This window comes from Oncorhynchus mykiss, chromosome 32, assembly GCF_013265735.2.
Source record: "Oncorhynchus mykiss isolate Arlee chromosome 32, USDA_OmykA_1.1, whole genome shotgun sequence".
NCBI classification, from domain to species: Eukaryota; Metazoa; Chordata; class Actinopteri; order Salmoniformes; family Salmonidae; genus Oncorhynchus; species Oncorhynchus mykiss.
Genome location: NC_050572.1, coordinates 11902815 through 11916894, shown reverse-complemented (window position 1 = coordinate 11916894; position 14080 = coordinate 11902815). Strand labels below are relative to the sequence as shown.

Here is a 14080-nt window from a genome sequence, read left to right as displayed (position 1 = left end):
AGTTCATTCACACACATGCAAGCGCACACGCATACACAGACTGAGGAATTTGGCAAACACGACATGTTGTTTAAGAGGAGCTTGCTAAAAAATCTGTCAGTTGGGCATCGCAGAAGTCACATGACATCCTTGGTTCATACCGTGATGTCACAGAGGGGTGTTATGGTCCTTTCTCGTTCCCAAGACCCCCTGCGTCATCTGTCAATCACTCTCTCAGCATGTACTGTATGTACCATCTTAGACGTGTAGATAATGTAATCGTGCCTAGAATGCTACAAGCTCATATAGCGGTTAACGCTTAAGCAATGGTAGATCACTAAGTAACATCCATGTCCTTAAACAGGCTAATGGGCCCTCTCAGCTCTTTCATGTTGTGCCACAGAGGAACCAAGCCAAATGCTACTACAGAGGTTTCACTCTCTATGGAGAATCATAGTTTGACTCTCTCACTATTGAGAATGAGTCATTGTACCGTCGTCTCTTAACTGTGTACGGCAAACTATGGCACAGGAGAACAAGTAGGCAACATTAAGACGTAAGAAAACAACCAACACAGACATATAATAACATCTAGAAGATCCTGACATGACAATGGAAGACAAAGGGTGTATGTTTCAGTAGGGGTGGGTGGATGTGTGTGAGAGAGTGTGTATGTTTCAGTAGGAGTGGGTGGATGTATGTGAGAGAGTGTGTATGTTTCAGTAGGAGTGGGTGGATGTATGTGAGAGAGTGTGTATGTTTCAGTAGGAGTGGGTGGATGTATGTGAGAGAGTGTGTATGTTTCAGTAGGAATGGGTGGATGTATGTGAGAGAGTGTGTATGTTTCAGTAGGAGTGGGTGGATGTATGTGAGAGAGTGTGTATGTTTCAGTAGGAGTGGGTGGATGTATGTGAGAGAGTGTGTATGTTTCAGTAGGAGTGGGTGGATGTGTGTGAGAGAGTGTGTATGTTTCAGTAGGGGTGGGTGGATGTGTGTGAGAGAGTGTGTATGTTTCAGTAGGGGTGGGTGGATGTGTGTGAGAGAGTGTGCATGTTTCAGTAGGGGTGGGTGGATGTGTGTGAGAGAGTGTGTATGTTTCAGTAAGGGTGGGTGGATGTGTGTTAGAGAGTGTGTATGTTTCAGTAAGGGTGGGTGGATGTGTGTGAGAGAGTGCATGTTTCAGTAAGGGTGTGTGAGAGAGTGTGTATGTTTCAGTAGGGGTGGGTGGATGTGTGTGAGAGAGTGTGTATGTTTCTGTAAGGGTGGGTGGATGTGTGTTAGAGAGTGTGTATGTTTCAGTAAGGGTGGGTGGATGTGTGTGAGAGAGTGCATGTTTCAGTAAGGGTGTGTGAGAGAGTGTGTATGTTTCAGTAGGGGTGGGTGGATGTGCGTGCGCCTGTGCTGTTTCTCTGGTTTAGAGCTTATTATACCAGCCAGGAGGTTGGAGCTGTATATCCAACCGTCCGTCACATACTAATGACATCACAGCGTCCTGTCTGAGACATCGCAACATCCTGTCTGTGACATCACACCGTCCTGTCTGGGACATCACAGGGTCCTGTCTGGGACATCACAGGGTCCTGTCTGCGACTTCACAGCTTCCTGTCTGTGGTGATGAACCTGGCTGTCTCTCTCTCTTCCTGTTTGTGTGTTTCCCCCCTCCACATATATCTTTGTGAGCAAGCTGTGGTAATTAAAGGTTTGGGGTTCTGTGAATGATATTGGCTTTGTTTGTTCTTATTCTTTTTTGTTTTGTTGACTTTGAATATGGCAAAAATAATTCAAAGGACCAATGAAAAAAATATTTATATCTGTATTATCCTAGAATGTTTATTTCTGTCTCTGAATTAGTTTTGAGAAATAAAACAAAATATGGAAGAGACAAAGGAGAATAGGTGGTCTCCCACAGTTGTAGAGTCACATATGACCAGCAGGTGGTGACAAAAGATCACAGTTGGCAGTGCTGTAACAACTTGACCCCGAACAAGAAGGCAAATTACAGACTCCTCTTTGAATCTGCATATTTCTCCAAAGCTCAGTTGTCCAGTTGACTGCACAACACTACCAGGACCTAGACACTCAAGTTTTTTAATCATATATCTCTTGACACATTCATGAAAATAGTCAAGGCCTCTAAACCTGCATACTGGACCCTATTCCAACTAAACTACTGAAAGAGCTGCTTCCTGTGCTTGGCCCTCCTATGTTGAACATAATAAACGGCTCTCTATCCACCGGATGTGTACCAAACTCACTAAAAGTGGCAGTAATAAAGTCTCTCTTGAAAAAGCCAAACCTTGACCCAGAAAATATAAAAAACTATCGGCCTATATCGAATCTTCCATTCCTCTCAAAAAGTTTAGAAAAGGCTGTTGCGCAGCAACTCACTGCCTTCCTGAAGACAAACAATGTATACAAAATGCTTCAGTCTGGTTTTAGACCCCATCATAGCACTGAGACGGCACTTGTGAAGGTGGTAAATTACATTTTAATGGCATCGGACCGAGGCTCTGCATCTGTCCTCGTGCTCCTAGACCTTAGTGTTGCTTTTGTTACCATCGATCACCACATTCTTTTGGAGAGATTGGAAACCCAAATTGGTCTTCACGGACAAGTTCTGGCCTGGTTTAAATCTTGTCTGTCAGAAAGATATCAGTTTATCTCTGTGGATGTTTTGTCCTCTGACAAATCAACTGTACGTTTCTGTGTTCCGTTTCAGGACCACTATTGTTTTCACTATATATTTGACCTCTTGGTGATGTCAATCAGAAACATCATGTTAACTTCCACTTGCTATGCGGACGACACACAGCTGTACATTTCGATGAAACATGGTGAAGCCCCAAAATTTCCCTCCCTGGAAGCCTGTGTTTCAGACAGGAAGTTGATGGCGGCAAATGTTTTACTTTTAAACTCGGACCAAACAGAGATGCTAGTTCTAGGTCCCAAGAAAACAAAGCGATCTTCTGTCAAATCTGAAAATTAATCTTGATGGTTGTACAGTCGTCTCAAATAAAACTGTGAAGGACCTCGGCATTACTCTGGACCCTGATCTCTCTTTTGACGAACATATCAAGAATATTTCAAGGATATTCTTGAAATATCTTCGTAACATTGCAAAAATCTGAAACTGTTTGTCCACAAATGATGCAGAAAAGGTCATCTATGCGGTTGTCACTTCTAGATTGGACTACTGCAATGCTCTACTTTCTGGCTACCTGGATAAAGCACTAAATAAACAGAAGTTAGTGCTAAACACGGCTGCTAGAATCCTGACTAGAACCCAAAAATGTAATCATATTACTCGAGTGCTAGCCTTCCTACACTGACTTCCTGTTAAGGCAAGGGCTGATTTCAAGATTTTACTGCTAGCATACAAAGCATTACATGGACTTGCTCCTAGCTATCTCTACGATTTGGTCCTGCCGTACATACCTACACGTACGCTACGGTCACAAGACGCAGGCCTCCTTACTGTCCCTAGAATTTCTAAGCAAACAGCTGGAGGCAGGGCTTTCTCCTATAGAGCTCGATTTTTATGGAATGGTCTGCCTATCCATGTGAGAGACAGACTCGGTCTCGACCTTTAAATATTTACTGAAAACTAATCCCTTCAGTAGGTCCTATGATTGAGTATAGTTTGGCCCAGGGGTGCGAAAGTGAACGGAAAGGCACTGGAGCGACGAACCGCCCTTGCTGTCTCTGCCTGGCCGATTCCCCTCTCTCCGCTTGGATTCTCTGCCTCTGACCCTATTACAGGGACTGAGTCACTGGCTTACTAGTGCTCCTCCAAGCCATGCCTAGGAGGGGTACGTCACTTAAGTGGGTTGAGTCACTGACGTGATCTTCCTGTCCGGTTTTGCGCCCCCTCGGTCTTGTGCAGTGGAGAAGATCTTTGTGGGCTAAACTCTGCCTTGTCTCAGGGTAGTAGGTCTTGCTGCTGCTCCAGTTTCAACTGTTCTGCCTGCGGCTTTGGAACCCTGACCTGTTCACTGGATGTGCTACCTTGTCCCAGACCTGCTGTTTTCTACTCTCTCTCTCTCTACCGCACCTGATGTCTCAGACTCTGAATGCTCAGCTATGAAAATCCAACTGACATTTACTCCTGAGGTGCTGACCTGTTGCTCCATCTACAACCACTGTGATTATTATTATTTGACCCTGCTGGTCATCTATGAACATTTGAACATCTTGGCAATGTTCTGCTATAATCTCCACCCGGCACAGCCAGAAAAGGACTGGCCACCCCTCATAGCCTGGTTCCTCTCTAGGTTTCTAATCTCCACCCGGCACAGCCAGAAGAGGACTGGCCACCCCTCAGAGCCTGGTTCCTCTCTAGGTTTATAATCTCCACCCGGCACAGCCAGAAGAGGACTGGCCACCCCCCAGAGCCTGGTTCCTCTCTAGGTTTCTTCCTAGGTTCCTGCCTTTCTAGGGAGTTTTCCCAAGCCACCGTGCTTCTACATCTGCATTACTTGCAGTTTGGGGTTTTAGGCTGGGTTTCTGTATAGCAGTTTGTGATTGACATTTGCTGATGTAAAAAGGGCTTTATAAATAAATGTGATTGATTGATTGAAGTCCATCATTGGTTTGAGGGATTACATAAGAAAACACCAGACTGTAGTGTAGACTCTTCCCCCATAGTTACTGGTGAGAATCACCTTTCAAGTCTGGCAAACGAAACACAGGAAAAACTATAATGAGGATAGATGGAGACAGAAAGAGCGAAAGAGGGAGGGAAAGGGTGTGGGAGAGAGAGAGGATAATTTGGCTGAGCGTCGATGAAAGAAGGAAGCTGTTTTATCATTCCTCTGACGGGCAGCCCAGCACAAGTAACTTAGCGTGGGAGTCAAGCACACCGGGAGGAGAATGGGCTGTAATCGTGGCTCTGGGACAAAGCAGCACTGTCTGCTCTCTCTCTCCTACCTCTCCCCTCTCTCGTCTCTCTATTCCCTGCCTCCCACACCACCCGCTGTCTCTTCTCTCTCTCTATGTCCTCCTCCCCTCCCTCTCTCCCCCTCCTCACTCTCTCCCCCTCCTCCCTCTCTTCCCACACTACCCTCTGTTTCCCCTCTCTCTCTCTGTCCTCCTCTCTCCCCCTCCTCCCCCTCTTCCCACTCCCACCCGGTAGGGCCCGCCAGGCTGCCATTGTTCAGGATATCCCCTCGTTGTTAATAGCTTCCTGTACACTCAGAGAGGCCACAGAGAGAGACCCAGAGGCTGTGGTTGATGCCGGGCGTTGACTGTCACAGCACAGCAGAGAACACCACAGGGACAGAGCCAGAGATAGGGACAGGAACAGGGATTGTTCCCACTGGGCACACCACATCATTTCTACGTGGAAAATTGGGTAGTATTTGGTTGAGACGTTGATCAATGAGATTACAACCTATAGTCACATACTCAAAAACACAGCCCAAAGTTAGTTGAATTGACAATGTGTTATCACTATGCTTTTAAGCATCTAAAAGCACAACCAAATTCCAATGGAAAAACAATGTAGGATTTTTGGTATAGTCGTCACCCAAATGTCTATCACTGCGCGTTCAACCATTAAAAAGCACAGCAAAGTTCAAATTGGAATAAAATGTCAGGTGTTTTGTTTATTTATACAACTGATTAATCTGTTAGCACTGTGATTCCTCTAATAAGAGAGACAAATATCAACATTTAAAGGAGATGTATCTACTGCTTGCATAGTTCCATCTGAGCCACTGACTTAATCCCATTCTTTAACTTTGATTTTTGGTTGAGTTGGAGACGTGAACCCAACCTATCATTTGTTAACTTGTCGACAAGTTATCAGGATATTTACTGTATTTCAACAGTTATATTGAATTGCGTTTGGTTGGTAACGCAACCAAAAACCAACATTTGAAGGGGATTTATCTTCTGCTTGGATAGTTCCATCTGTACCACTGACTTAGTCTGGGTTTAATTCCAGTTTGTCTAACAAATTAATCATTTATATGTTGTATTAAAGTCTCCATCTCAACCAAAAATCTAACTAAAAGATTAGGACTGAATCAAATCAAACTTTAAACGCTCTTTAAATAAAGTTTCATTTGATTTACTCCTATTGTTAAAACTTACATTTTTGGTTGAGATGGAGGTGTGAATTCAGCATATCAGTTATTAAATTGTAGACCAAATGGAATGAAAGGCAAACTAAGTCAGTGGAACAAATGGAGCTATCCAAGCAGAATATACATGACCTTTTGGTCGTCAACCAAAGATAATTCAATACTACTTTTGTAATAAAGTAAATAGCCTGAAGTTAAGTTACATTAAAGTTAATGTAACATTCAACCTTTAAATGAGTAACACAATCCATGGCCACACTCTGAGGTTATTGTAACTATATATTGTCTTATGTAATCATATAAAGTCAGCATGTTCACAATAATCTGTGCAGAATCTCGAACAGCATTGATCACTTGCACCATGTCATTTTAATGTCTACTTAAAATCGGACTGTAATATATAGTCTACATACTGTGTCTCTGAGCAAAGATACAGGGACACTGCAGTGTGTTTGAGGGATTGTTCCCATATGTTGAAGATTATATATTATTTATTAATTAATTCACAATCAAAATGTTTTAATGGAGAAGAGTGTTGTGCCTCCACCACTTTTTATGGATCATATAATATCATAGAATGTAAAAAGTGAACAGCTCGCTACACAAGCATTTAGCTAGGTATTACTGCACTGTTGGAGCTAGAAACACAAGCATTTAGCTAGGTATTACTGTTGGAGCTAGAAACACAAGCATTTAGCTAGGTATTACTGTTGGAGCTAGAAACACAAGCATTTGGCTAGGTATTACTGCACTGTTGGAGCTAGAAACACAAGCATTTAGCTAGGTATTACTGTTGGAGCTAGAAACACAAGCATTTAGCTAGGTATTACTGCACTGTTGGAGCTAGAAACACAAGCATTTAGCTAGGTATTACTGTTGGAGCTAGAAACACAAGCATTTAGCTAGGTATTACTGTTGGAGCTAGAAACACAAGCATTTGGCTAGGTATTACTGTTGGAGCTAGAAACACAAGCATTTGGCTAGGTATTACTGTTGGAGCTAGAAACACAAGCATTTGGCTAGGTATTACTGTTGGAGCTAGAAACACAAGCATTTGGCTAGGTATTACTGTACTGTTGGAGCTCAAAACATAAGCATTTAGCTAGGTATTACTATTGGAGCTAGAAACACAAGCATTTAGCTAGGTATTACAGTCCTATTGGAGCTAGAAACACAAGCATTTAGCTAGGTATTACAGTACTATTGGAGCTAGAAACACAAGCATTTAGCTAGGTATTACTGCACTGTTGGAGCTCGAAACACAAGCATTTAGCTAGGTATTACTGCACTGTTGGAGCTCGAAACATAAGCATTTAGCTAGGTATTAATGTTAGAGCTCGAAATATAAGCATTTAGCTAGGTATTACTGTTGGAGCTAGAAACACAAGCATTTAGCTAGATATTACAGTACTGTTGGAGCTAGAAACACAAGCATTTAGCTACACCCACGATAACATCTGCAAAATATGTGTGTGACCAACAAACTTTGATTTGAAACACAATTTCTAAGAAATCCTCTATAGGATGTGAGATAGAAAAACTCCATCTTGTCTTGGCCATGGAAAGGCCTAGAAAAACATAATCTTGTCTTGGCCATGGAAAGGCCTAGAAAAACATAATCTTGTCTTGGCCATGGAAAGGTCTAGAAAAACATTGTCTTGGCCATGGAAGGGTCTAGAAAAACATAATCTTGTCTTGGCCATGGCAAGGTCTAGAAAAACATTGTCTTGGCCATGGAAAGGTCTAGAAAAACATTGTCTTGGAAAGGTCCTTCTCAGCTGGTGAACTGAGTTGAGTTCATAGTGATGGTGCGACCTCTATTGATCTATATGGTCAGTTTATTCTGTGTGGAGGGGGGTTAAAGATCATTCAGAAAGCCCCTATCTCCATGCCCCAGGGCCGGTAGGGCTGCTTCCCCAAGCTGGCCTGGCTGGAGGGGGTGTAGGAAGGGGAGCTGAGGGTGCTGGGGGACAGCAGGGGGAAGGCACTGAAGGGGAAGGGGAACGCCGACAGGGTGGAGAGGGAGGACAGAGAGAGGGGAGGGGAGAGCTTGGCGGTCACGGCGGCTGAGGAGGTCACGGTGAGGTTCAGCCCCGGGGGGAGGGGGGCAGCGCTGGGGGGGACGTGGTGAGGGCCCCCCTGGGAATGGCTGTGCTCAGAGAGGGGGGTGGCACCGCTAAGCCTGCTGGGAGCATGGCCATGGGGCGAGGAACGTGGCGCTCTCTCAATCGGAGAGGAGGAGGATGAAGGAGTAGAAGAGGAGGATGACGGAGGGCTGTTGGAGGCGCTCCGTGGTAACTGTAACGTCGCCCCCTGCTGATGTTGATGGTGCTGCTGCCGTAGGAGGAGGTGGGCCAGTTGGGCGGAGGGGGGCGACGCAAAGGCAGAGCCCCAGGCCAGGTGCCCTATCCCAGAGATGGAGAGGGCCTCTCTCTGGGACGTGTAGCTATTCAGGTGGGAGACCAGGCGGATCCTCAGGGGGTCAGCGCTGTCCAGCCCCTCGATGATGCTCAGGTAGCGGGCTGTCTCAGCCAGACACTCCCTGAAACCCAGACCTCGGTAGTCCGTGGCCAGAGCACGGGCATCAAAGTAACCTAGAAGGGAGAGGGAAACAAGAATGGTTAATGAGGAGTTTTCAGCGAATAACACCAAACAAGTAGAGCTGGAATAGCAGATGTCTAAGGAAGTGTACAGAAGTCTACTTGTCAAGCCAGGGAGAGAGTTCAAGTAAGGCTGCCTGACCTGTTCTGACTATTGTAGACCTATTGGTGTGTTATTCAACATCTAAATAACTTATTAAAAGATGTAATTAGATGTGCATACAGTAGCTTGTGTTCCCGAGAAAAATATACTCCCACAGGATATTATCCATATCACTAACCTTATAGTTAATCAATATTATGGCACTTCAAAATCATGTTACTGTAATAATGAATTTATTATGGTTATTTATTCTAGTATTTAAAAAAAGACAGTGTACCTTTTCCTCCAGCAGCATGAAGCATCTTCAGATGTTCCACCGTCATCTGCAGAATCTCTGCTTTCTCCAGTTTAGCTGAACCCTGCAGGATTGCAGAATGCACATTCATTAAACAAATTAAACGGCATTGAATATCTTTAAATCGGTTGAATATATAAACGGGACATTTTTTATTCGTTATTTTCTGAAAACGTGCAGAAAATGTATGAACATGATTTTTCTGTACGAGTTCAAAGCACTATATGGTATCCTGTCAAACATGTTGATGGGGCGTTGGTTTTATGAAAGACCCGCGGATCGGATCTCACCTGCTTCTCAAACGCGCTGGGGACCAGTCTACGCAGCTCCGTGAGGCTGTTGTTGATTCTGTCGCGGCGCCGTTTTTCAATGATCTGTAAGAGAGATTGGAACATCTAGTCATTGCAGAAAGAGAACATTTAGCTAGTGTAAAAAACGTGCGTATTACACACTTTTATGCACAACAATTCAAATGAGATATTGGTGAAATGTAGGTTACTCACTCCTCGACGGCGCTTCCTCGCATTCACTTGAGTTTTTGTTGATGGAGACATCGGCCCAAGGGGTGAAATCACGTTCCTGAAAGAAAAACACATACAATTATTATATTAATGTGTATTATTTTTCAGTGGTTCCCAACCATTTTCAATTACTGTACCACCAAATACATTTTGCGTTGTCTGGAGTACCCCTGAAGTACCCCCTCATGTGTATTTTAACAGTAAGTCTATGGTCTCATAGTACCCCTGGTTGGGAGCCACTTAGATAATGCCACGAAAATGACCAAATTGCGCAATTCAGTTTCTGATTTTCACACGTCTTTTCTTAAACAGCACCAAAGCAAGGGGTGAGATACTTGTAACAGGATTCGGAACGTATAATAGTAACGCAGTAAAAACGCAAATGACCCAAATATTGGACACAAACGTACCCATTTTCATCCGCACTCTCCTTCTCAACCTCAATGTTCTCGTCCAGCTCGCTGTCCGATGAGCTAAAATCGTGAATCCGTTTCATTTTAATCCGCTGCTGTTTTTCCCTCGTTCAGAGTACACTACAGTGTATATATATAAAGTCCAAGTCTCCCAATTCTCCGAGTCGCTGTGCGTCTGTCAGGTACACCTCGAGTTGATCCGTTTGAAGGACCAAGCCTTCCCACCGTATAATTTCTACACGACTGCCACCCAGGAGGGGCGGGACATGGCACCATAACTTGCCAATTACGAGACAGCCATGAGTTTGAGTGACGGCACAGTTGCAAGCAAACTCTATGGCACAGACACACCCCGTTCTATGAATAAATTTGACAGGGGTCCAATAGACTTTCGGTTCGTGACACACTCGCCCCAGTGTCCGTCCGTCCATCCGCAAGCACTGTGGCTGTCTGTCCCGGTTGTGATGAGTGGCTGGCCGGCTGTCAGCACGCGCTGGCCGTGGGAAAGTTTCTTAGCCCAAGGCTGATAACCAATCAGGGGCGACGCCGTCTCCGGCGTTTGGAATGAATGGAGCAATTGGTCGGGGCGACGGGCGGTCTAGAGGCTAGCGTGTGAACCTGTAATCCAATACTAACTCATCAAAAAGAGAGCCAGTGTACAAGAGCAAACTATGAAGTCTAATCCTACCCACCACGGAGCGGAGGGAGCGACGTAATGCGTTGTAAAGGCGCTTTAGGGACTGGGGAGGATGGGGACTGTGCCACAAAAAAAGTTATAACGCCTCTCCAGTGTGTCACCGCTACACCACATCCCCTGTGGGTCCCAATAATGGCCACGCTCCCAAATCAATTGACAGACATTATTGTGCGTTTGTATATCCCCTCTCATCATGTGACAATCAGATATAACTCTTACCGTTGAAGTGTTTTCATGTCACACACATTCATACTCACTCTCTCACACACATACCGTTCCTGTTCTCTGTGAGGATCTTATTGTAGAGAAGGAAGCTGGGTTTATTGACCTGGTGTAAAAGAAGACAGGTGGGTCTGGAATCTCTCACTTGCAGACATCTTCAAAATCCTTCAAACATATATTTGGAAAATATTATGTCTACATGCAGCGACTTGTTGATTCATTCAGGTCTTAGACGTAGAAATCAGTTGAAATATGATTTTTTTTAAAAAATGTGTCTGAAAACGTAGGGTTTTATTTCCATGTTTGAAGGCTTTCCATTACACTGCAATAAGAGGAACAATGGAGTGATGCTAACATATTCTGCTGGTCTTTTCCAACTGTGACAGCCTGACACGTTTCTCCGCCTCCTGCCACTGTGACAGCCTGACACGTTTCTCCGCCTCCTGCCACTGTGACAGCCTGACACGTTTCTCCGCCTCCTGCCACTGTGACAGCCTGACACGTTTCTCCGCCTCCTGCCACTGTGACAGCCTGACACGTTTCTCCGCCTCCTGCCACTGTGACAGCCTGACACGTTTCTCCGCCTCCTGCCACTGTGACAGCCTGACACGTTTCTCCGCCTCCTGCCACTGTGACAGCCTGACACGTTTCTCCGCCTCCTGCCACTGTGACCCGACCACACAAATATTATAATACAAGGAGGAAACGTGAGAGGGTCACAGCTGTATGACCCCTGTCCATATGATCTTAGTCATTATGATCTGTAAGGTAAAACTGATCATAGAACAGCACTCCTAAGCTGAGACTCTATATGAACTGTTGATCCTTATCTCTGTGAGTCACTGTACTAACCCCCAGGCAGCTGTACTAACCCCCAGGCAGCTGTACTAACCCCCAGGCAGCTGTACTAACCCCAGGCGGCTGTACTAACCCCCAGGCAGCTGTACTAGCCCCCAGGCAGCTGTAGTAACCCCCAGGCAGCTGTAGTAACCCCAGGCAGCTGTACTAACCACAGGCAGATGGACTAACCTCCAGGCAGCTGGACTAACCCCCAGGCAGCTGGACTAACCCCCAGGCAGCTGTACTAACCCCAGGCAGCTGGACTAACCCCCAGGCAGCTGGACTAACCCCCAGGCAGCTGGACTAACCCCCAGGCAGCTGGACTAACCCCCAGGCAGCTGTATGCATAATAGTCTTCAGGCTGGGAGAAGAGAGGAGCTGCCTTGTTTAGAAACATGAATGAGAGGAAGCTCTTAGGGCTGTTTTCATGTTGTTATTGCTGCCTGCTACCAGCTAGTCTCAGGTTCAAACATGACACAGGCACTCCCACAAACTCCCATATTCTGCTGCCTGCCGATTGTTAGTGGCTTGGCGGGCTGTGAGTCGGATGCTGGGTTCCCACGCTGCTGTTATTTTCTGCTCTGTTGTCTCTGTACTCCAGGCTCATCACATGTTGTGATTTCAGAGTGCTGCCTTTGAAGGTGACCGAGGAACACACACGAGCGCACACACACACACACAAACTCACTCGTACACGCACGCCCACACATCCAAATCAAATCAAAGTTTATTGGTCACATACACGTGATTAGCAGATGTTATTGTGGGTGTAGTGAAATGCTTGTGCTTCTAGCTCCGGCAGTGCAGTAATATCTAACAAGTAATGTCTAACAAATTCTGATTAAAGAAGCAATAAAACTGGTCTTCTTTAGACTAGTTGAGTATCTGGTGCATCAGCATTTGTGGGTTCGATTACAGGCTCAAAATGGCCAGAAACAAAGCACTTTCTTCTGAAACTTTTTGGCCATTTTGAGTCTGTAATCAAACCCACATATGCTGATGCTCCACATACTCAACTAGATACTCAACCAGTTTTATTGCTTCTTTAATCAGAACAACAGTTTTCAGCTGTGCTAACATAATTGCAAAAGGGTTTCTAATGATCAATTACCCTTTTAAAATTAAAACTTAGATTAGCTAACACAACGTGCCATTGGAACAGAGGAATGATGGTTGCTAATAATGGGCCTCTGTACGCCTATGTCATTTACAACATTAACAATGTCTACACTGTATTTATGATCAATTTGATGTTATTTTAACCCCCCCCCCCCCCCCCCCCCCCCCGCTAGCCAATCAGACGGAAGCTCAGACAGTCATATCTCATGGTTGGTTGGGGTCTTGGTCCTGTGACTGTCTGCCACACGTAGGCCCTGTGTAGTCTTCTGGAGAAGTTCATTACTCAAATTTTGTTATGCCAAACCCTCTTTTTCCCTGCCAAGCAAAGGGGGGAATACTCTGTCTACTGATTGATTGATGAAGTAAAGGATCAGTTGAAAGGGAAAGAGTTTGCTCTAACCAACATGGGATAAGTTGGCGACTAAAGGCGTGAGCCTTGTCGCCATCCATGCCTTGTAGACAAAGGAAAGGCTTGCTTTGTCTCCACTCACTTGGAGAGGAAGCACCGGCTAATTCTCCCTGAGACGTGTGTGACACCCGCTCATTGTGAGGGGGGTGACATTGTTTGTTTGGCCGTGTTCGGTGGTCTGTACACACACACACACACACACACACACACACACACACACACACACACACACACACACACACACACACACACACACACACACACACACACACACACACACACACACACACACACACTGCCCGTCCATCATCCTCCTGGGTTTGTTTCTGGCGGTCTCTCTCTCTCTCACACCGTGCTTGACTCCATTCTTCACCCCTGTCCAAAGTGATTACACACATGTGTGTGTGTGCGTGTGTGTGTATATGGAGTATGTGTTCAAGTGGTAACCCACTGACCTCCATGCCTATTATTACTTTGTCCCATCCCCCAAGGGAAGCGCTCTAGGGCCCCTCTGTCTCTCACGGTCAATCTACCACAGCCAGGTTTAATTGACTGAAGTCAGGAGGGTCACTTCCCATTGCCATGTATATTCAATGCATAATCATAATGACCACTTGTTGAATCCACTTGTTGGATGGAACTATGTTAGACATTAAAAGACATTTAACACGACCAAAAATGGTGCCAAAGTTCATCCCAAGGGAACACACTAGTGTACTTCTTACATCTTCATTATTTCCCAGCAATATTGGACTGTGCTTGTTGATTTTAGAATGCCGCCCTCTTGTAAATATGCAAC

At 45.2% G+C, this 14080-nt stretch overlaps 1 protein-coding gene across 1 annotated transcript; it reads right to left on the bottom strand.

Moving 5' to 3' along the window:
* Positions 1 to 7263: 7263 nt before the first annotated feature.
* Positions 7264 to 10690, bottom strand: LOC110487932 (hairy/enhancer-of-split related with YRPW motif protein 1). The gene is made up of 5 exons (XM_021559848.2): positions 9992 to 10690; positions 9564 to 9639; positions 9351 to 9434; positions 9043 to 9124; positions 7264 to 8656 (listed from the first exon to the last, which is right to left on the bottom strand). The coding sequence occupies exons 1-5, from the start codon at positions 10075 to 10077 to the stop codon at positions 7932 to 7934; spliced, it is 1053 nt and encodes a 350-aa protein (XP_021415523.1). The 5' UTR covers positions 10078 to 10690; the 3' UTR covers positions 7264 to 7931.
* Positions 10691 to 14080: the final 3390 nt, after the last annotated feature.

Excerpts from the sequence above, each read along its gene's own strand:
- LOC110487932 (XM_021559848.2), bottom strand. The coding sequence starts at position 10,077 with ATGAAACGGATTCACGATTTTAGCTCATCGGACAGCGAGCTGGACGAG. Across the intron at positions 9,435-9,563 it reads CGAGGAAGCGCCGTCGAGGA|ATCATTGAAAAACGGCGCCG; the intron begins GTGAGTAACCTA and ends TCTCTCTTACAG. Across the intron at positions 8,657-9,042 it reads TCATGCTGCTGGAGGAAAAG|GTTACTTTGATGCCCGTGCT; the intron begins GTACACTGTCTT and ends TCTCCCTTCTAG.